The sequence below is a fragment of the Corvus kubaryi genome, unplaced genomic scaffold (assembly GCF_017639235.1).
Source record: "Corvus kubaryi isolate FWS band 111438036 unplaced genomic scaffold, C.kubaryi_AGA036_p1.0 133, whole genome shotgun sequence".
Lineage (NCBI taxonomy): Eukaryota > Metazoa > Chordata > Aves > Passeriformes > Corvidae > Corvus > Corvus kubaryi.
The window spans coordinates 14,112,940-14,134,390 of NW_024580667.1; the positions used below are offsets into that span (position 1 = coordinate 14,112,940).

At 41.1% G+C, this 21,451-nt stretch overlaps 1 protein-coding gene across 1 annotated transcript in view; it reads left to right on the top strand.

Annotated features, from left to right (window-relative positions):
* Nucleotides 1–21,451, top strand: part of VEGFD (vascular endothelial growth factor D) — a 29,630-nt gene that overhangs the window by 6,943 nt on the left and 1,236 nt on the right. Inside the window, exons 2-6 of the mRNA XM_042037473.1 lie at nucleotides 9,104–9,314; nucleotides 13,296–13,486; nucleotides 15,905–16,053; nucleotides 17,832–17,929; nucleotides 20,313–20,508. Of these exons, the coding sequence (XP_041893407.1) occupies nucleotides 9,104–9,314; nucleotides 13,296–13,486; nucleotides 15,905–16,053; nucleotides 17,832–17,929; nucleotides 20,313–20,508 (845 nt within the window). The remainder of the gene's footprint in view (nucleotides 1–9,103; nucleotides 9,315–13,295; nucleotides 13,487–15,904; nucleotides 16,054–17,831; nucleotides 17,930–20,312; nucleotides 20,509–21,451) is intronic.

Below are 21,451 nucleotides of genomic sequence, written 5' to 3' on the forward strand. Positions count from 1 at the left end.
GGACAGCTGTGTATCTTTTGTATTTTCCCCCTGGTGATTTAACGTGTGCCGCCACTCAGCTGGTGGTAGGACGCCATCTAGGGTCGTCCTGCTTCCACAGAGCCGTCCTGAGCACAAACAACGTGCAGTTGGACTCGTGGGATTTGGCAATCCAATGTGGGCACCACATGAATGGGTCTGGAAAGGGGTGACTGCCTTCCTCACTCCCGGGATGTCAGAATGGGTTTGTCTGAGCCATGCTTTCATGCTGTGTTGGGTTGGAGAATTCACGGTCACTGGCCGCAGTGTGGTCACTGTTCGAGTGCAGCTGGGGAGGGAATTCTATTTGAGTCATGTTGAATTGCGAAAAAGTTGCATCATGTTACTGTATCATATGTCACTTTGCACATAGAGAATGTGCCATAAAGACAGGCAAAACCTTTCACTTTAATTAGCAGTGTGAGTCAGAAACCATGTTAGGATACTTTTCTGAATTGCTAGGGAAATATTACTCAAGAAAAACTACAATTCCAGGAAAATGTGTGCATGTGACTGGGGTAACATAAGTTCATTCATTGTTGGCAATGGCTTTGCTTTGTGAAGTGACATTTTGAAACCCAGCTGTCCAATTGGCTAGTCACACATCCAAAACATTTATTAAAGTGTCTTGGGGCAAACCCAAAACCTGGTGAAAGCGCTAACTGAAGGACCCTTCATCACATTGAAAAAATATTTTCAAATATTAAAAGAATACATAGTCATCTGATTTCATCCAGGTCTCTGTTACTGAGCCATTCCAAACTCACTCTCCAAACCCTGGTGACTTCCAAGGAATGGACAAATATCAAGAGACAGTGACCACAGCCTGGACATGCTCTTTGTAAACACATTTAATATGCTATTTTTGATGTGTGCACCCTGTCATAGTGTCAGGCCAGCACCCAACCTTGTGTACAGTGAAGTGATACTGTTCTAGCTGTGCTCTGTATTGAGCAGCACATCTGCCTCAACACATCGCAGCAATGCAAGACCATATGAACAAGCATACAAGCAGAGGTTCAGAAAATGTACTGCAAGACTCCCAAGGCTGTCAGTAGAATTTAGGACATATCAGTGAGTCACCACACTGGACATTTATGACAAATCACCTGTGTTTTTTTACTTACCAAGTGAATATACTTTGCGTGGTCACCGTGGGAGGGACCTAAAGGTAAACTTTCAATGTAGATGACTCGGCTTGAACAGGAAAAAAATCTGTATCTTAGCAGACCAACTTTTTTCTTTCATCTACCACTCGAGCTTTTCCATTACTGCCAGCAAACTGATGCACAGTGGATGCCGTTACCTTCAAGATCACAACTGGGGGATGTTTCCCATGAGAGCCAAAAGACCTGGCTGTGGGAAGAAGCATCTGTTTGGTGAGAGTTGTAGCTGATACTCAAAATATTTGCTGGCTGGAAAAAAAGTGCTCCATTTTGGTATAAAGACCTAATTGGCTAAAAGTATATTATTATGAGAGGTATTTTGATAAAATTTTATCAGTCTCTGCTTTGGACATGAAAAATTATATGAAACATTCTGAGATTCATGCTTCTACAAAACCATGTCCAATTCTGATGTTTTCAGTTATTTGCTTTGAATATTTTGGTTTATTGAAGAGAGAATACAGCAATCAAAATGTCTCATCTCCAAGGATTTTTATAATGTAAGCATGCTACCAAAGTGCAAGAAGTCTGATTTGTTTGCTGTAGCATCACAAAAGATCTATTCTAGTTCAAAAGGCCACTCAAAATATAAAACAGCTGTTCTCTTGAAGCCACAGAGTAGTTAATACGATTTACTCGTGGAAACATACCATCTTCAGCTAAAGTTTTATCACCACCTTGACCACCAAGTTTAGAAAATGGGTAATTACGTCTCCTTCTTCAGTGGAAGTTAAACTGGAGCCCAAGAGACAGACTCTCAAGAGGGCGTGTCTGGAGGAAGCTTTTTACCACACTGAACATGTGGAGGAGCTCTCTAGAACTTCCTCCTCCTCTGGCTTTGTGTCTCAGTCAGAAAATGTACTGACAAGGTTTTAGCAAAAGAGGCCCTCAAACATCACAAGTGTATCAGTGAGAAATGTGACAGCCTCAGATCAATGTCCCCCTGTCAGCCCCCTGCCACCTCATACAGCACCTGGCCAGACTATGAGTTTGACCAATTTATGTTCCTCCCAAACCCACAAGTAACATATCTGCCAGTCCTTCTTTCTGTGCTCTGGCAACTCTTCACTGCTCTTCTTGCAGGGCAGGGCTCTGTACAGTTTCTCTTCCAGCAGCCATGGCTCACAGGACTTCAGGATGAAGTGCTGTGATCCCACAGTCACCCTTTCCTGAGAGGATGCACGGCCAAGGCCAACACTCTCTAACTCTCAAGGCAGACTGCAGAGAGGTTTTGCATGGATTGTGGGTGAGGGAAGCAAAATTTTCCTGTGCCTGTTCTTCAGTCCTTGAGCTTTTTCAGGGGAGAAATTTCGTCCCCTTGCATATTTTTTGCTATATACTTGGACAATAGAGCTGTATGCTTTCAATACAGCTCTCAGTGGAGAAATCACCCTTTTTAAAAAGCAACAGCTGGAAATCTTCCTCACAGAGCCTAAACTTGTCCCCACTATAAACAGAATGCTCCTTCAGGTTATTAATGCTGTACCTGTGATGATCAAATGAATGTTCAGTCTGGACAAGGCACTGCACTGAGAGAGATGAAACATTTTTAGAAGACATTTGAGTATTAGTTTACAACATTTGAAGGCAGAGTGAAGTACTGGATGTTCCTGAAATTTCATCCATGCTTCTGAGATGACAAAGACTGTAACAGCCACTTAAAAATCCCATGACAAGCCCATCATGTTTCAGAGAACAATTTTAGTAGGAGGTCAAAATATCTAATTGTTTTGTCTCTCTGTGGTCATATTCACTATAATTAAAAATAGCTTATTTGTGCACTAATAATGTACAATCATGCTTCCAGAGGGAATACAGTCAGGGATGCAACTTCATACATCAGAATTTCATAGCTGACAGAGAATCAAAATCATTATTTTACTGGAGCTGTTGAAAAGTAAATGCTCTTTCTCTCCTCAGAAATGAAATACAATGTGATGATAAAATTACTGCATGCTAATATGTGTCAGAGTTAGATGCCTCATGGTAGATATTTATGGAGTGATGCAGTTGTTTGTTAATACTGCTGTAAGTCACTCCTCCAAGCCTCATGTTTTCGAGCTGCAGAAGATTCACTCTTTTATTACCCGTTATGCAACACCCCAAGGATACAAGATGCTGTATTATAGACAATATTTGTTATGATGAAATTTGGCAATGGTTGAGCCCCTGCTACCTCAAAGTCATGGCCTGTCACTCTGAGCGATATCTTCTGTGCTTCCTTGGTACTTCCTTTGGATGAATGGCTTCCCCTCTTTTCTCTTGCCTTTTGCTTTGGTTACAGACACCACGTTAGGTATCATCTCTTTATTTTGTGTTTGCACCTGACTCCAAACTCATAGGAGACACAATAATGCTAAAAATACTACTACTAATGATGAAAACCCCCAAAATAGTTCTTCTCACTGCAAAAACTCCACACAAGCTTGTTATTCTTACCAGGAAAATGTAGTTCTTTGTGTTGCCTTCACAATTTTTCATGCCTTCATTTGCCTGCCAAGAGAGAACAAAACTTTTCCACGGGAACTCCCTTGCAGTTCCCTGGCCACATCAGCTCACAGTCTGTGTGCTGTGAGCCCACAGCATGGCTGGGCAGCTACACCGTGGCTTTGAGGCAGGGAATGGAGTGCTTTCCCTTGCCAGTGCTGGCCTTCAGCCAGTCCCAGCTCCTTCTAACCCTGGTAGAGTTGCACTTCCTGGATGGTTATATTTGTGTACCTAGTAAATTGCTTGTACTTTGGATTAGGAGAGGTTATTTAATCTCATTTGACTACTCTCAGGTGAGTGGGATTCAGGTCTCCTCCCTACAGCTAAGATGGTGATCTACCAATTCATCCTTCAGCATCAGAGGAGAGGAACAGGCAGTTTGGGTGCACAGTTAATTCAACAGGCTTTAGAATGAGATGAATGTTCACCCAGTGCAGCTATTTTTCTTCATTATCTATAAGAGGAGTCTCAGATAAATAGTTCATATCCATTTGGGTGAATAGAATCATAAAATTAGATTATTTTTTATTTTTGATAATTGTGGGGTGGCAGGGAACTGTAGGCACTCTACCTCCACAAGATGAGCCTGCAACTATAATCAGCTTATAGACTGTGGTAAAAACACCTTGGGGAATGCATCATGGAAGAAAAGGAGGTTGTTTTCAGGTGTAGCATACATAGAAGCAAAATTCCTTGGTATTTTCATGTGGTGATGACTCATCTACCTAGTATTTAAACTGGCTTGAATATAGTTCTGAGATTAGCCTTCAGGCAGCACTGGAATAGGGGGAATTCACCTTCTGGTTGCATCAAGTCTTTGTCTTCTACATGGCTTCTCTTGAACTGAATGCAGCTGCTACAGCTGCGTAAAGCACACAATGCTGGCATAAAGGTTCAAAATGTCCTCACATGCTGCCAGTACTCTTTGTGCTCAGGTGCCCTCACTTTGAGACAAAACTTCCACCCCACAGATTGGTTAATTTTCAAAGTTTTAGTCTGACCTTATCTTAAGCCTGTTTGGCCAAGTTTGTGACACAATGGCATTAAGAGAATCATCGTTGTGCTATGCAGCTACAATCTGCTTTTGCTGGCAAGATAAATCTGTTACCTTCTTTCTATTGCTTAGCTGCTGAGAGGATGGATCATAAAACAGTGCAAGGTTATCGAGAGGTTCCTTAATCATTTGTCCTGGCCCCAGACACAGTGGTAATGTTGAAAATTTCCATTGGTATTTATGCAGCACTTGCCACGATAGTATCTGTGACCCTAACTCAGAAAAACATTCCTTATCAGAAGAGTTCTTACACATTTAGCTTTAAGCAGAGGTTTACGTTCTACTGTGGAGAAAGACTGTGAGGCTGGGGCTTAAGGAAAGTAGTCATATATGTAAAGCTTTCAGGGTGTATTTCCTGGATTGTGAGCGTGCTTGAGTACAGGGTGAAATGCAGGCAGATTGAGCAAAATATGGATTTCAATCAGTTTTTATTTTTACCTTTTCATGCACACAAAATATTATTCATCAGCATCAATGCAGATCAGTTATGCATCTGTTTTCTTAAATACGACCTCACATGTATTTATGCTATAGGTCCTCAAATAAATTTAGGACCTTAGCAGGCCTTTTTTTCTACTGTTGTACTCCACATCTTTCCTCTGTTGTTCAAAATGTGTCCAGGAGGTCTAGAAACACAGCATTAATGCAAAGACCACCTGTGTCAGGCTGAAAAGAGCAGCACATGCAGAAAAAAAAGGAGTTCTGCAAAGGTGGATTCATCTGTCTTTCTTAGACATCATTTTGATGTATTTTTCCTAAGCAGGAAATCTAGGAGCTACTCAAGGACGGAGAAAAGGTGCAAACCGCAGAGCTGCAGCCCTGATAGGATATGGTCAATACTAATAGTCAAGAAAGAGCCCAGTTTGAACAGTGCAAGCTGTCTGTGGGATTGTGCATCTGTATGACATGATGCATAAGCTAAACATTGGACTAGCATAAATCAGTGGGGAAATGAACTCAGTGTCTGATCTTAGTCTGTGTCCAAGGCGGGAAAGGCCACTGAATGTATCACTGCTTTTTCTCTTGTTCCTTTCCAACGCTGACTACTTTTAGGGTTTTCCTGGAATCTAAGATTGCTAGGAAGAAGATAGATAGTCCATTATGGTTTCTTTTGGAAGGACAAGAGTTGTAATTATCCAAAAATCACAATGCTAACTTGCCTTATCATTTCCTGATGATTGTTCATAGCCAAAATAGAGGAAAACAGATATTCCTCTTTGAATTGAAGAATAATTTTGGAACATATGAGAGATCAGTGTTTTGAAAAACATGCAATTTCATTTAATTATGAGTCTGGTTTTTATCTTGGGGAATGGGATCCATTTTTAGATAAGATACTTACAAAAATGACATTAAGAGCAGCAGCAAGCTGAGGAGGTAAGAGTAAACTACTTAAACCTACTACTTTGATATTTGTTACCATCACCATCTTGCCTAGTGTTAGCAATGCTCAGTGGCAAAGACCGTACTTCATCTCAGTGCTCTTGTTATGGGAAAGGGCATCAGGAAATTCCGTACTGGACAGGGAACCTTGTGAAGAAGTTAAAAATTCAGCTTCAAAATCTGTTCCCTCCAGGAAGAACTCAAATATAAGAAGAAGGAATACAATTATACTTTTGTTATCATGGTAGGCAACAAGCAATCCGATCAAACTGCAGAACTTGGGCAGGTGTTAGGAAACATTATGAGAGAAGGGGAAACAGGTTCACTTCAGGGTTGAATAGCTCAGGCAAAGTTGAGCAGACCTGGATCTGACAGAGAAGTGGTAACTCTGTGTGAGTTTTGGATGATCATGGTTAGGTTAATTAGGATACATTTCTCATGCAATACTGCAATGAGCACTGCTCCTTGCATTGCCTTTGACCATACCCTCCAATTTCCAAAATATGAAAAGCAGTAAGAGAAGAAACCACCTGAATACACAGGCTGGCTTTGCCAGTACCACTATTATGCATCAATATCAGAGGTGGTTGTTTTTAATTGCCAGAATTAAAATCCTATTGCAGATGCATTTTTTTGGTGAAGACCTCTACTCATGACCCTTCTACACAATAGTACTTGTGAAGGCATAAAGTTTGTTAATTTCATTGTATTCTTTCCACATTATGGAATTTGTATAGCTTTAAAAATTAAAAAGTCCTTAAAATAGTACAAATTCTTGCTTTAGATAAAATCAATGATCTTTGCTTAACATGAGGAGGCATTGCTACTTTTTCTGTACTCTTTTATCTTAGGTTTAAATCTTATTTTGCTCATATAATAATCAGGGCTTGGTTTAGTGGTGAACACAGTGGTGGTGCTGGGTTGGTGGTTGGACTTGATGATCTTAGAGGTCTTTTCCAACCTTAACAATTCTATGATTCTATGACTAATAAAATCTCTTGATATATAAGTAAAAGAAATTGACAAGCTGAGTCGTCCCAGACTGCTGACTCTTACAAGAAGTTCTGGGATATATTTCTAAGTTCCAGAGTGCTGTCATCTCATTTTACAGGTTGTCTGTAAATTCAGTCCAGTTCAGAAGTCTTGGATGCTGATTCAGCTAGAACGTTTTTTTTACCGCAGAGAAAAGGGAAAAAAGTTAATGCTTAATAGAGTTCAGTTTTGCTATCTTTGGTCCCATTACCATGCCAGTGCTGGTCCTACACTTGCATGTTTTGCAAGAACAAGGAGAGAGTTAGTGAATTAGTTAGCAGCATAGGCTGCGGTTCTTGGAACAAATAAGTCTTGACGCATTGACCTCAAGCTGAATTTCAGCTTTCCTGGATCAGCAAAATTCTGGGTATCTTGTTTGCAAATCTGTCTTGAAATTCAGTTACTGGTGCTAAGTATTCACATTCCTTCTGAGCTATTTGTCTGTAAGTATTGAGATGGGGTTTCCAGTTTTTACCACATATGAAATGCGTGAGAAATCGTTCACCTATGAAGCAGCCATCTCTGTAATGAAACATGGCAACTTGCTAGAGCACAATATAATGTTCTGTATGGGCATAAAAGGAGAGCAAACAACTTTTTCTGAGTTAGCTACTTAGGGAATTTTAGGTCTGTGCAAGGTATATACCCAAAAACTAACTTGGCCCATGTGTACAGGCTAACATCTGTATTGTTGCAAAATAAATGCCACAGATGTTTTTATAACAAGTAACAGATGCACTCAGTGCTTGGATTTCAGATCTCATCTAAAAATCTTCCTGTTATAGGTGGGCCTTTCCTTCACTCCCTCCCCAGTCCTATACAGAGCACTCTCTCTAATGGTTCAGACTGCTGTCTGCTACACACCTCATCGACAGCCTCTTTTACTTTGCTTTAAAGAGCTGGAATTTTATTTATGGCAGCTGGCACTGCAGCCCTTTATTTGCAAGTCAAAAAATACAATTCACTGTATGACCAGAGAGTACAGCTGAGAGAGCACCAGCCCAGTGCAACACAGAAATTTACAAAGATAACTTCTTACTTGTGTTGGAGACAATGTTTTCAGCAGATCTGGTGAGTCAGTGGAAATAAATACTCAATGTCTTGATAAAGGCACAAACACAGATGTCAGAAAGCAGCAGCCAAAGAAAGCAGTATTATTATGGGATTCTGTGCAATATTAAGTGTTACACAGCTATTTTAAAAGTGAATATTAACTTCAAACTGATGGTGTAGGGAGTTTTCTCCAATGGGAGCAGAGTGGTCATGAACATCACACAGGTGGAAAATGCAGTGACTGTGCCAATGTTGCTGCACAGCTGCAGCCCTGAGGCTGGACATGAGGCCATGGCTGACTTGGGCATGACCCAAGTGTAGTCAGAATGGGAGATGGCAGATGCATCTTGTGCTTTGCAACATGTTGAATGTTGCATTTGCCTGCCATGTGGATGGGCCCTCGTTCTTAGTGCTGCTTCCAGCTGTATCACCTGACCCTGCAGTGGTGTCTCATGTCTGGAACCAGAGTTTTGGCACCCAAGGTGGCTTGTTGTAGAGGCACATGGGCTGGGCTCACTGCCTGAATTGATTCAGATTGCCTGTAGGGTGGCCTGGGATTCGCTCTGGCTTGACTGGCCAGCTCAGGCACACCAGTGCTGTGATTGGTGTCTACCAGGTTCCCTGGAGATCAGGGACACAGTAAAGTCTGCATTTGTCAAATAGTTCTGACAGCTGTGATGAAGAGGGTGAAGAAGTGGGTATCTCCTCTTCCCAATTTATCTGGGCACAAATCCTGCAGATCAGTCTGGTGCTGGGCACTGTCAAAGAACGGGACATCTCTGTGTGCTGTTTTCCCAGGTATCCTCAGATGTCCTCAGTAACATGCTGCCTTTTGGTACAAGTGCTCCACGTGCTGCACTGGGGACAAGCTGTGAAGTACTGGCTTTCTGACTTCCCTCTTTCCTTCCAGAGGACATCTCTGTCAGCACTGGAGCGGTCAGAGCAGCAGATTAGGAGAGCATCCAGCCTGGAAGAGCTGCTTCACATCACTCACTCTGAGGACTGGAAGCTGTGGAAATGCAGGCTAAAACTCAAGAGCCTGGCCAACTTAGACTCCCGCTCTGCTTCACATCGCTCTACCAGATTTGCTGCTGCTTTCTATGATATTGACACACTGAAAGGTAGGTGCAGGTTTGTGGCCAAGTCTGACCTCTTAGCTTCAAGACCTCTCCCTGATTTGTGTGCAGGAAACTCTTAAGTAAGTAGGGGGGTTCCTAGAATTCACCCATACTGGAAACAACAGGGCATTACTGGAAAGTGACTTTGTATGAAAAAATGTCAGATGACAGCCTGAGTATACCTCCCTGTTTTTTGGCCAAATCAGGCTTATTGTTCTCTGCAGACTCTCCAAAGGGAAGATGTACTATGCAGGGATTTGTCAGTCCACAAAAGGAAGATAAGTCAATGTACAAAAAACAGGTCAGAATGACTGGCTGAGGGGGTGGACAGCAGCATTGTGCTACATCTCAGAACTTGCTTGCAGGCAGAAATGAATGAACTTTACTGCAGGCATAGAAATCCCTTTTTTGTTAGGTGTGCTCTGATATAAGGCACTGCCCCAGCAGCAGTGTCTGTGTGGGAACTGAGAGAAAGAAGGTGGTGTCCTAACCTCGATCTGTTTGAGGAAGTTTCTCCAGAGAAAAGTAGATCTTGAAGCAACCAACCAGCAACTGAAAGTGGAGAATCACAACCTACTCCCTCATCTGGAGCAAGAATGAATACTTTTCCTTGTAGCTGTGATGCCAAGGCATTACATATTCATGGCTGTAAAACAAAGAATCAGTTACTATATTTTGGTCTAGCAAATGGACATCCTACAGCAAATCTAAACTGCAGCCTAATGAAGGACAGGCTGAGATAATCTTTTTGTTGTCTTTACCCTGATGTGATATTATCATATGACTTTCCTTTTGGGAAATCAGATATTGCTGATTTTGTTCCAATACTACTTTTACAACAATCCCAGCCACATTCACACACCATTACTCAGCTAAATTATGTCTGAGCAAAGGCCTTAAATTGCTTCTCTGAGCCACAACACAGAAATGTGTATACAAGTGCCTATCTGAAGAGGGTTTTCATATCACAGGCATGGCTTTACAGTTTTCACAGAAATTCTGTACAGAAAAAAAGTTAAAACAAATACACACATGAAAAACAATTAAGATGGATTTTAATAGTGATAAGTATTTTGCTTACATACCTTTATAATTCTACTCAGTGACATTAAAAATCCATAGAGTTATTAGAAGGAGTACCCAGAGTCAAGTGCTGTAATCCTCAACTCCTATTGCTTATTTAGTGAACACCAACATTTCTGCAAAATTAAAATATCCCTTTGTCCAAACAGCATGACGACAGGGGACCTTATTAAATGTTACTGAGACAGGGCATATTGAAATTCAAAGGCAGAATAATGTAGCTTAATATTTATAATGTAAATAATGTTCAGGTAATAAGGTCACTATGCCACTTAGTGTGCTGTGGCTAATTTGAGATGGTCACAGGGCTGGAGCACCTCTCCTATGAAGTCAGGCTAAGAGAGTTGGGGCTGTTCAGCCTGGAGAAGAGACAGCTCCATGGAAATCCAATTGCAGCCTTCCAGTACCTAAGAGTGAGCTACAAGAGAGCTGGAGAGGGACTTTTCCCAAGGGCACGCAGTGATGGGAATGGCTTTAAGCTGAAAGAGAGTAAATTTAGATTAGGTATTAGGAAGACACTGGAAGAGGCTGCCCAGAGAAGCTGTGGATGACCCATCCCTGGAAGTGTTCAAGGCCAGGCTGGATGGAACACTACACATCCTGGTCTAGAGGAAGGTGTTCCTGCCCTCGGCAGTGGGGTTGGAAATAGATGATCTTTAAGGTCCCTTCCAAACAAAACTGTTCTGTGGTTGTATTTTACTATGGTCATATAGATAGAGTTTTCTGTTTGGAACAGCTATTAGGTTGCTTCTTATTTTCCCTTCGAAAGTCTGACTCTAGACACAGAATTGTCAGCTTCCTCATTAAAGTCAAGTTGCTGAAATTCAAGTTAAAAGAAGCCCATTGGGCCATCTTCTCCATTCTTCCATTCAAAGTGGAATTATCCCAGGACAGAAACTACTTTTGTTTTAATATATTAATATGTTCAAGGTACTCAAACTCCTTTTAAAAAAAACAAGCCCATAAACATGTATTTCTTTCCCACACCCTTTCCAGTCATTAAGCAGTGACCTTTTTGCCAAGGGCATCTGTTTTGTTTTAATAAAATGTTTTAATGAGAAGGCTGGGTCAAGACTCATCATTGTTTTACTTGAGTATCTTCCACAGCACTCCGAACTCCATCTGGGAAAATTCAGGACTTTGTTCCTCCTTTCTAAAGCTTTAACAATGAATTCACTGAAAGTTTGTGTCACTTCATCTAACCACAGTCTCCCCTGAGCTGCTCAGTCACTAAGGACTGCAGCACTTTCAAGCTGGAGACTGTATCACAGCCAAATTTCTCAGCAACTGCCCTGTGCTTGGTCACAGAAAAGATCAGGGTGACCATGGGGCTTCTGAAAAAGATGTGACACCCACTTCCTTGGAGGCCCGTTCCTGTAACAGCCTTTCTGCTAAAGAAGTGGTCAATGAAGTGAGGATGTGTGTAGCTGGAAAGGTCATTGATGCTTATGTTCATTGAAGTGACATCTGAAGTGATTACATGCACATACCTTAATGAGTTTGGCAAATACTTTATTTTCTATTTTAATGTTAGGATTAGATTGCTATTTTGATAGACTAACATTACTCTAGAAAATTCTATTAATTTTAATGATTATTATTCTCTTAATTTATGCCTCTTCTTCACAATTCAGACATCAAACTCTTATTTCCTATACTCCTTGCATGACTGAAAAATGGAGCAAATCAACCCTGTGGAAGCACTATGCAGGAATAAACAAAATAATTTAAATATACAAAGTCAGTTAAGAAAAAGTTAAAAATAACAAAAGGAAAGTCAGGAATGAGAAAAATCAATGTTCATCTGAAGGCAAGGTATAGCATGTAGGTTAAAAGTATTCCAGAATTTTTCCTTTTTCAGAACTTCACTGTAAATGTAGGTACTGCTTTTACAATAGTAGGGAGATGGACTGCAATGGGAGAGCATTTTTTTAATAGTATAAGAGTTGCTTTTCATATTTCAGAAGCCTGACATAGGGGATAGAGAGGAAAAATTTTTTTCATTGTTTTACGAAGAACTTAGAGCATAAGCATTGATGACTCATGAGGAATTCCATAACTTGAATCAAGTAAGCAAAAGGCAAAAAAAAGAGGGCCACCTCTTGACAAAACTCAAGACAGTATTATGTAAATGTCCCTATTTTCTCTGTCTGGTTCAGGCAGTTAATATGTTATTCCTTCTCATGGTCAGAATCTGACAATCAGTCAAGCCTGGTCTACTAGTCTACAACAATTCAGTATTTGAAAGATGCCCTAGTGTTTTGAATAGACGACTCACACTTGAATTCATATTCCTGTTATTCAGCCTTGAACGCCCTGATGCTACTGAGGTGTGAGACTGTTTGTCTTGGGTTCTATTGGGCAATTTGGAAATGGTGCTCTCTGGCTGACATCCACCAGGAGTACTAATACCCTCTGACCAGAATCTGTTAATCATTAACGTGCTTTTGCTCTCAGGCCCAGGCTGTACTGAGTCCACGGTGGGGCACACTCAGAGAGAGGATAAAATGACAACAAGGAAGGCTACCCTGGAGCAAAGGGGAACAGGGCGTGGGGCAGCTTTGTCAAATAGACACTGTGTAGCTGGGGACTCTCAGCTAAGGGAAATCAATGCAGCTCTATGAAATCTGCTGGAATTAACAGATTTTGGTCATTTGCATTGAAAGCTAAAGGCAGAAAAATGCAACCACCTCTCTGCCAGTGCAGCTGGTGTAAGTTACTGGGATAACTTTGCACTCAGACTCTCTCTGGTCCTTAGATTGATCCAAATAAGCACAAATTGATCCAAGTAAGTGCAAATGGCCTGCCAGAACTTCATTTTTATTTATATAATGCTTCTGCTTCCCCAATCAAGAGGTTTAACTTTGCCATGATTGTTCATAAAAGTGGTGTTTTCTCCAGTCATAGATGAAGAATGGCAAAAGACACAGTGTGTGCCAAGGGAAACCTGTGTGGAAGTTGCCAAAGAGCTGGGTACAACAACCAACAAATTTTTCAAGCCTCCTTGTGTGAACGTGTTCAGATGTGGAGGCTGCTGCAACGAGGAGAGTCTCAGCTGCATGAATACAAGTACAACTTACGTGTCGAAAACGGTAAATGAGGCTATTCATCTGTTTTCTTTTTACCCTGGCTCACCAAAAAGGGAGGGGAAGGAGGATGTTTGGTTTCTGAGATCCTGTTATGAAAGATCTGTCTGCACTATCATAACAAACAGAAGAATTAATTTTTTATCCATGCGGAGTGAATGCAGGAGTGTGCAATAGCATTTTACATCCATGTTGCATTACTAAAATATTGTTTATATATGTGTAGAGATGGAAAATCAGGTCCTGAAAAAGGGACTGCAGGCTCATGTGATGATCAGAAGTTTAATCTTTCTGTAATATATTGTTACTTGGACCGGGGACCCCTTGAGAGCATTATCCCCTAGGAATCCTCTGTATCCAAGGTTTAACCCCACGAAATTTTGTTGTGTTGGGCCACTGCCTTTCAACATTATTGTCCTTGGCAAGAAGGCTGGCTAATAATTTTGGATCTGCAATTTTTCAAGCCAGAAAAGGAGATATATTCATCAGGAGAGACCAGATGCTCCTAATTAGCATGCCTCAGGATCTGAATGTCCCAAACCACACGTCTCTCAGGGAAAGAAAGGCTTAAACCAGTAGTCAATTACTAAATAAGTGCAACAGGGCATACCCAAGTTTTAATGACCAGTGCCAAAAACTGAGCATAGAGTAGCCAGACAGCCTCTTTCTTGTAGAGTCCCACTAGAGGCTATGTACAGAGATATCCTGCTCCAGTGGGTGACTGAGCAGAGCTCCAAGTTTAGCACTTTCAATCCGCTCTGTGGAAGAAACCATCCATTGTTCATCAGTAGTCTGGTCTAGTGGGTGGCACCCCTGCCCATGGGAGGGGGTAAGGAGTTGGAACTGATCTTTAAGGTCCCTTCCAACCAAGCCTTTCTATGATTCTATGATTCATACCCACAGATGAAGCACAGGAGACTGGTCCTCTTTGATGAACCTTCACCTTGTGCATTCCTAGGTCACTTGGCATAATAAATGAAATTCTACTCATGAGAAAGGCTTTTCTTTAAATCAGAACAAAGATCAAGTGCAGTTGTTTCAAAAAGAAAATTGAAGCCCTCATGGGGAGCAGGTCCAATTCACTTCTGTATTTATTTTGTGTTTGTTGGAATGTAATTCCACTGTGTCTGATTGTACTGGAATATAGCTGGAGTAAAATAAAGCAGGGCCTGTCCTTCTTGCGTCAATGCTCCTTAATTGCTTTCATTCCACACCAGAAGGAGAAAGCTGTTATGAGCTGTTGGCCACACACAAAAGATATCTAATCAGCTCAGGGAGCTAGGTCAGGCTAAAAAGTATTTATTTATTTATGTGTTTTCCGAGCAGCCGTTCACAAGTTTGTGGAAAAACTGCAATTTTGCAGAGTGTAACATTCCTTTAGCATCCTTCAAAATAAGCATTCCCTCAAAAGTCCCCAGCTAAGTTCCACTTATAGATACACCACCATCAGTCCAGATTTATTCATCTAATGGAGTTATTCCCTTATTCCCATATTAGTGAGAGGATTTTTTTTCCCCTTGATATAAAATATCCACTGCAGGATATTAATGCCACCTAAAGTCAGACACTGCAACACCTAGGTTTTCATGTCTAAGCAGTCTGCTTAGGAATACTCAGTCCCTGCAGGTGGATGCAGCTTTAAGCCAAGACATGCTGGCACACCAAGACATGCCCAGTGCTTTGGTTTCCATGGGAAGGAAGATGGTTTGAGGGGCAGAGGGAGTGTGGATCACTTCTACATCTCCTACACATAGCTGCCCAAGGAATCAGAGCCTCCACAGGCCTTCTCAAAGATCACTCTTAACAATTTGGATGCACTGAAGGCAAGGTGCTTTGTTCCTTAAGCTCCTGCTATATACATCAGAGAGAGGTTTCCAGGATGATTCCCTGCCTAAGCCCAGCTAAAGCAGAATGAACTTTCCTCTGTTTACTTCTGTTTCTTCCCTCTCTGAGGAGGCTGTGGGGGTTAAGTTAGATCCCTAAAGATGCATACTGTGATTATACCCAGGGACAGTTAAGTAGCTGTCTCTGTAAGTGGTAGAGATTCAACTGATGATATAACCAAGAACAAAGTTCTCAACACCTACCTCTTTCCCAATTGTCCCTAGCATCCAAGAGTTTTTTTTGTTTGCTTGCAATAATTCTATAAATAAATTGTCTCACCCAAGACATAATAGTCTTGGGTGTTAAATAGCTGTAATACAGTGCTAGGATACCCATTTTGTCAAGTTCCTACTTTGGTGAGCATTGTTTACTCTTCAAAACCCTCAGTACACTTCTGCTCATTTATATTTATGGTAACTATCTCTAGAAAAGAGCAAGGGTGGGAAAAATGGTGGGAAAGAATACAAGATTTTTATTTAAACCTCCAAATATTAACTGTATAATAGAAACTGAAAAATGAATGTTATTTGTGCCACCTAGCTGTTTGAGATCTCAGTTCCCTTGACAAGTGTTCCCGAGCCTGTGCCCATCAAAATTGCCAATCACACAGCCTGTAAGTGTACATCAAATACCCAGCGCCACCAGTACACCATCATACGAAGATCTGTCCAGTACCCCGAAGAAGATGGGTAAGTTCCCTCATTTGCAAACTTCTGCACATGTTGAAATTATTTTGCTCTGATTTGCACGTTATAATGGTCCATTCCATTTCTGTTATCCCAACAGTTTTTCTGAATAACCTGATTATCACTCAGGGTTAGAAAGTTCACCTAAACCATGTGAATTTTAAATGAATGGACATCAGAATCCAATAAACTGCAGGCCAGTTCATCAGCATCAGGAGTCACTAAGACATTTAGGTTCTTGAGCAGGGACCCCGAGTGCTCATATTGGCACTGTGTTACACTGGAGCTTTTTGGGTCTGTGTGCATAGACGTTTTCAGCCTGACACAGCAACTCTGCTAGTGCATTATTCAGCCAGGGCACACTGAGTTCTGTGCTCAAGCTAAAGCCCTCTGCCATACCTTATGGCACGTCAGGTCAGAATCAATATGAATCGTGGCTTTTCACTTTTGACCCAGTCTTGGTTTGCATCTGTTGGGCTCATGAACTGGAGAAAAGCGACCTCACATCTCACTCCAAAATATGGCATAAAATACTATTACTCTATGAAAGGAGGCTTTGGTGAATCGATGCCATGTTTCTCCCACAGGGTCCCTCATGCACCGCTTAGGCGGCGCTCTGCCAGCACCCACGCGTGCACACAATCCCACCTTCCCAGGTGGTTGTGAACAGCCGCTCACACACCCACAGTCTGTGCACAAACCGGAGACAGAGAGGCGAGAGGGGCTCTCTGCATGCAATTCCGAGGTGTTTAATGAAACCAACACACCCAAAGGAAGCAGGGACAAAGAACCAAGAACGAAAGGCACGCGCGGTTTCATCCCAAAGAGTCCCAGGGGCGGGCAGAGCATCAGAAGCCAATAGTCTGAGGGCTAGGGGGCAGAGGCAAGGGTGAGTGACATAACAGGGGGCAATGGGAGAAGGGATGGAGAGAGTCACTGACCAGTGGAATCTTGGTAAAGGGAGAACTTTCCAGCACAGAGGTTTACTGAAAGACCACTTTCAAAGCAACGTGGGGGTGTAAAGTGGACTTTGCCACTGCAACAGTACTCCCAGTGAGAAAAGGCTACATAAACAAACACTCTAGAAACTCAAACAGCTTGGGTGACTCACTGGAAGGCAGCTCAAAAGTCTCTGTCAAGCCCTGCATTCAGCTTGTCCCCATCACTGCCCTTCAGCAGACATCTGGGTGGGGAGAGGTATCATTTCAGCAAAGCCACTCCAGCCCTCCCTCAGCCTGCTGGCCACTCCAAATCCTCTTTCTTGACAAATACAGAAGAACCTCAGTCTTTTTTCAGTTTGTGAGTTCCCCTCCCAGAGCAAAGGGCCTGGAAGTCAGTCTGTCCTTCTGACACTGAAATAGCCCCCTGTGCATCCATGAGCATGGGCAAATTTAAACTGTAGCTGGACCTTTTGGAAGCAAGGCAAAATTGAATAAAGTTACATGGGATGAATACTGCAGGACAAAGACCACCCTGCTTGGGGTAAAACTATTTTACGGAAAAGTGAAGCTGCAAAACTGTATCTGCTTCCTACGGCTGTTATCTGATATAGGTGCTGAACTCGCTTCTTGTAGTTGCTGGGATCTAGAGAGCTCCTCCCTATCAGCAGAACCGCCTGGACCCAATTCTTTCTGTTTGCAGCAGTAATGCACACAGGTGCCAGGCCTTCACGTGGTACAGGTGGCAGACCCAGCACACCAGCAGGCTCATTTTGCCAAATGACTACTCTGATGCCCCTAATTATTTTTTTAAATTCCTATCTCAACTTCTTTTTCTTCTAGATGCCCCTTTACCAACAAGTTTTGCCATAATGGATGGATCTGGGATAGTGACAAATGTGAATGTGTTATAGACACACAGCACTCCAACAGACGAGAAGGTAAAGATGAAATGACAAAGAGACACTTTTGCATACTATCTCCAAGCTCTTTGTGTCTCATTCTGGTCTTCTCATTTTTTTTTTTTTTTCATTGAGGGAGTTACAGTTTCTATTCCATATCCCTAGATAGACTTGGATTGTGGTGTGGAAACTCACCTGAAAATAAACACATATATGTGCTTCTCCCCATCTCATTTTTTTTTGCTTGGAAGTTTTATTGTCTCTATATTAGCAACCTGAGTAGGACATAGGAAAGTATTTATAAGATTTTGTGAAGTAGGCAGCCTGTACAAATTCTTATTTCACGTGTGCATTTCACATTTTATGATGAGCATTAGGGAAACTTCTTAACTGTAGAAAAAAAAAAAGCCCTAGAATACATTGCATGGGGAAAGTACTCATTTTATTTTTTTTTTAGTTCTTAAGGAAAGAATTAATAAGGAATAAGATAGGCAAGACCAGTCCTGCATGTTAGCTGTAGTCAGTGAAAAAAATTATATAACCTTTCAAAGTATTTGAGTACTTTTAATGATAATCTTAAATTATTTAGGAATCTTTCAAACTGATACACCCTACATACTCAGGAGTATGTATGTATACTTCTTCAGGCCTGTGGAAGGAAATGGAAGAGGGTAAAATTTGTAGAAAAGTAGTTACTGGCCTTCTTCCTCTGCTTCTCCTGTAAAATTTTAATTTGTCAAAGAAATTTGCAGGAAATATTCTGAGTGGCAACTGTGTAAGTCTAAAAAAACTTACTAGCAATAAATATTAAGAGAAATTAAATTTTCTCCAAGTCATGTGTAAGGTTTTTAAGAATTGTTTTTCTCAGGAAATTGTATTGGTCAAAAATAACATGATCATAGCACTAGAGGACACAGACAGAGAAGGAAACCTTGCCTTTGTGCTTTAAGCTACATTCAGCAAGAAAAAGAATAATCCATCCAAGGCAACAATAAATCAATCATGCAAGCAAATCCTAGACTAGCAAACTAAAATAAAGCTAAATAACCTCATAAACTGGTCTACTGATTACAATCTCCTAATGTTAATAAGCAAGAAATAATTTGCATAGTGGTTTCTGTTGGATCTTTTCTCACTCTGGATAAGATCCTCTGACCATCAGGTTAGACTTTTCACTCAAGAAAGGATTAGTAATTTGTATTTCAGGGTGAGTCTGAAGGACTGAGAATAGCCCGAGACCTCATAACTCAGAGTCTTCTGTAAAGTCAGTTTAGAGCATTGAAATCTGTGGCTTGTTGAATTATGGCCTTTGTTGACATAGACTCAATACTTCCTCAGAAAAAATATCATTCTCTGAAGTACATTGTGTTTGGCAAGTGGCTGGGACAAAATAACTTAAAATCTGTCTTTGAGGTTGAAACAAAGTGAGATTGAAACACTCTACACCACTTCACACATGCCAGGCTTCATCACCCCAAGGAAAGGGTTTGTCTTCCAAGAATTTTGGGCAGACTCCCTCTTCCCTTTCAATAGGCCTTAGGTTTTATTCTGTTGAAATACTGGTTTTTCAGCAGTATTTTCAGTAAATAATAATTAAAATTTCTTTCAAGTAATGTGCAAGCCTTTTCTGGCCACTGAGATCAGGGATCAGATAGCAGAGGTGCAGGTTACATTTCACATTCCATAGGTTATATCCAAAAGCTAATTGTAAAGCTACAGGAAATTACCTTCCCAATGACACCTTATATGCCATGACCTTTCACTGGGGATGTGCTGCTTGCATTTTAATAAAGTTTTCACAAAATGTATTCCCTTTTGAGAGGATTAGCTTCATGTTGTACTCCAGATGTGCATTTTCAGGGAAGATATTAGATAGTGAGTTCCCTTGGCTGTTCTGACTTTTCTTCTGAAACAAAGTACTTTCTTTCATCTTTGACAAATATGAATGTGCTCCTTGTTGAAGTGCTAGGCCAGCTTGCCCCCTAGTAGACATAGCATTACTCCTTAAAAGTTTCTGCAGTGACTGTGTAGTGAAGTACACATGTGGTGGGTGTGGTAGTTTGCATGGATGTCCCTTTTTGTCATGGGTGTAGACTAAATCCTTTTTGAGATTATCTTTTTAAAACTTGCTGTCCAGTAAAGATTTGTGCATTTCAAAATGTAACACTAGCCTCTTGCAGTATACATCCCCCAAAATTTTTTGTGCTGGGTCAACCCACAAGAAACAGCAGTATTAGAATAGAGTGAAATAATTGGCTCAATCCTCTCGGTCCTTTTCTGCACGGGAAGTTACAACAGAAATTGTGAAGTCTAGAAACTATCAGAAAGTACATGTGTGAGTCCTAATGAACAGAGAACAGAAAGAGTCTCTTCAATTTAGTTATGTAAACTTTACAGCTAAAATATGTATGTGCTATTGCAGAACTCCCTCCTCTTGCTGAGCTGGCTATGTGTGGACAACATATGGAATTTGATGAAGAAAATTGTGAATGCATCTGTAGACATAAGTGTCCCACAGATTTCTTTCAAAGTAAAGAGAACTGCAGCTGCTATTTGTGTAGGGAGAGCCAGGAGAGCTGTGCTCTAAAACACAAGATATTTCATGCTGAAACCTGCAGGTAAGTGATCCTTGCCATTCACTGTCTACACTGCAAGACCTGAATTAGCTTGCCTAGATGTCAGAGGCGCAACTGCTGAATTGGCTAGGAGGTCCACTTGAGATGAATACCTTGCTGAAGTTAGGGAGATAATAATAATAATGGATATTATATTTATAATACTTACCTTATAAAAGGAATTTAAGGTTTATTTGTATTTTAAAGAAATCTGGACAAGGCCGCTATTCAGCTGTCAATACTTGCTACTTTTTTTTTTTTTTTTTGTAATCTTTAGGGAATGATGATTAAAACTGTACTACAACTGACATTAGTTTTTGCAGTGAGATATCGAGTCTTGTACTTGTAGGTAAGCAGAACCCATCCCATGACAGCTGTTCTCTGTGACAGCTGAAGGCAATCTCATGGATGATTAGGGACAAAGGCTCCCTAAATTTGCACACAGAGCACAAAGCACATTCCTTATCCAGTTTGTCCTCAGAGCTAGTAATTTTCTAAACCTAATGCAATTTTGTACACATATAAATCCACTCAACTAGCTCTGACTCTACTGAGAAGCAGAAAAATTGTTCTGGGGCTACTATACTCCATGAATTTCCCTAATCTTTTTGTATTATTAGTGTTGAGGTTTCTGTGTCAAATCAAAGATAGAAAATGCCCTCTAAAGCACCTGTTTTCATGCATTAGTTAATTTTTTTAATTTTTCAGAAAGCCTTGGTCCCATGTAGAGACCCAGGAGCATGCAGTAGCTTAGTCTCAAAGTTTATATAAGGATAGTCAGCATCCAGTTTCCCTGGGTACCTTGGCAGAGCTGCAGTTCACTGAGTGGTCACCCACAGGATCCACTCTCAGTGGCTTCATAGGTTCATTCACAGGGAAGATGCTGTGGAAGAAGTAACCTTCACATCTTCAGGTTCAGCTTTGAAAACAAGGACAAACACAAAAT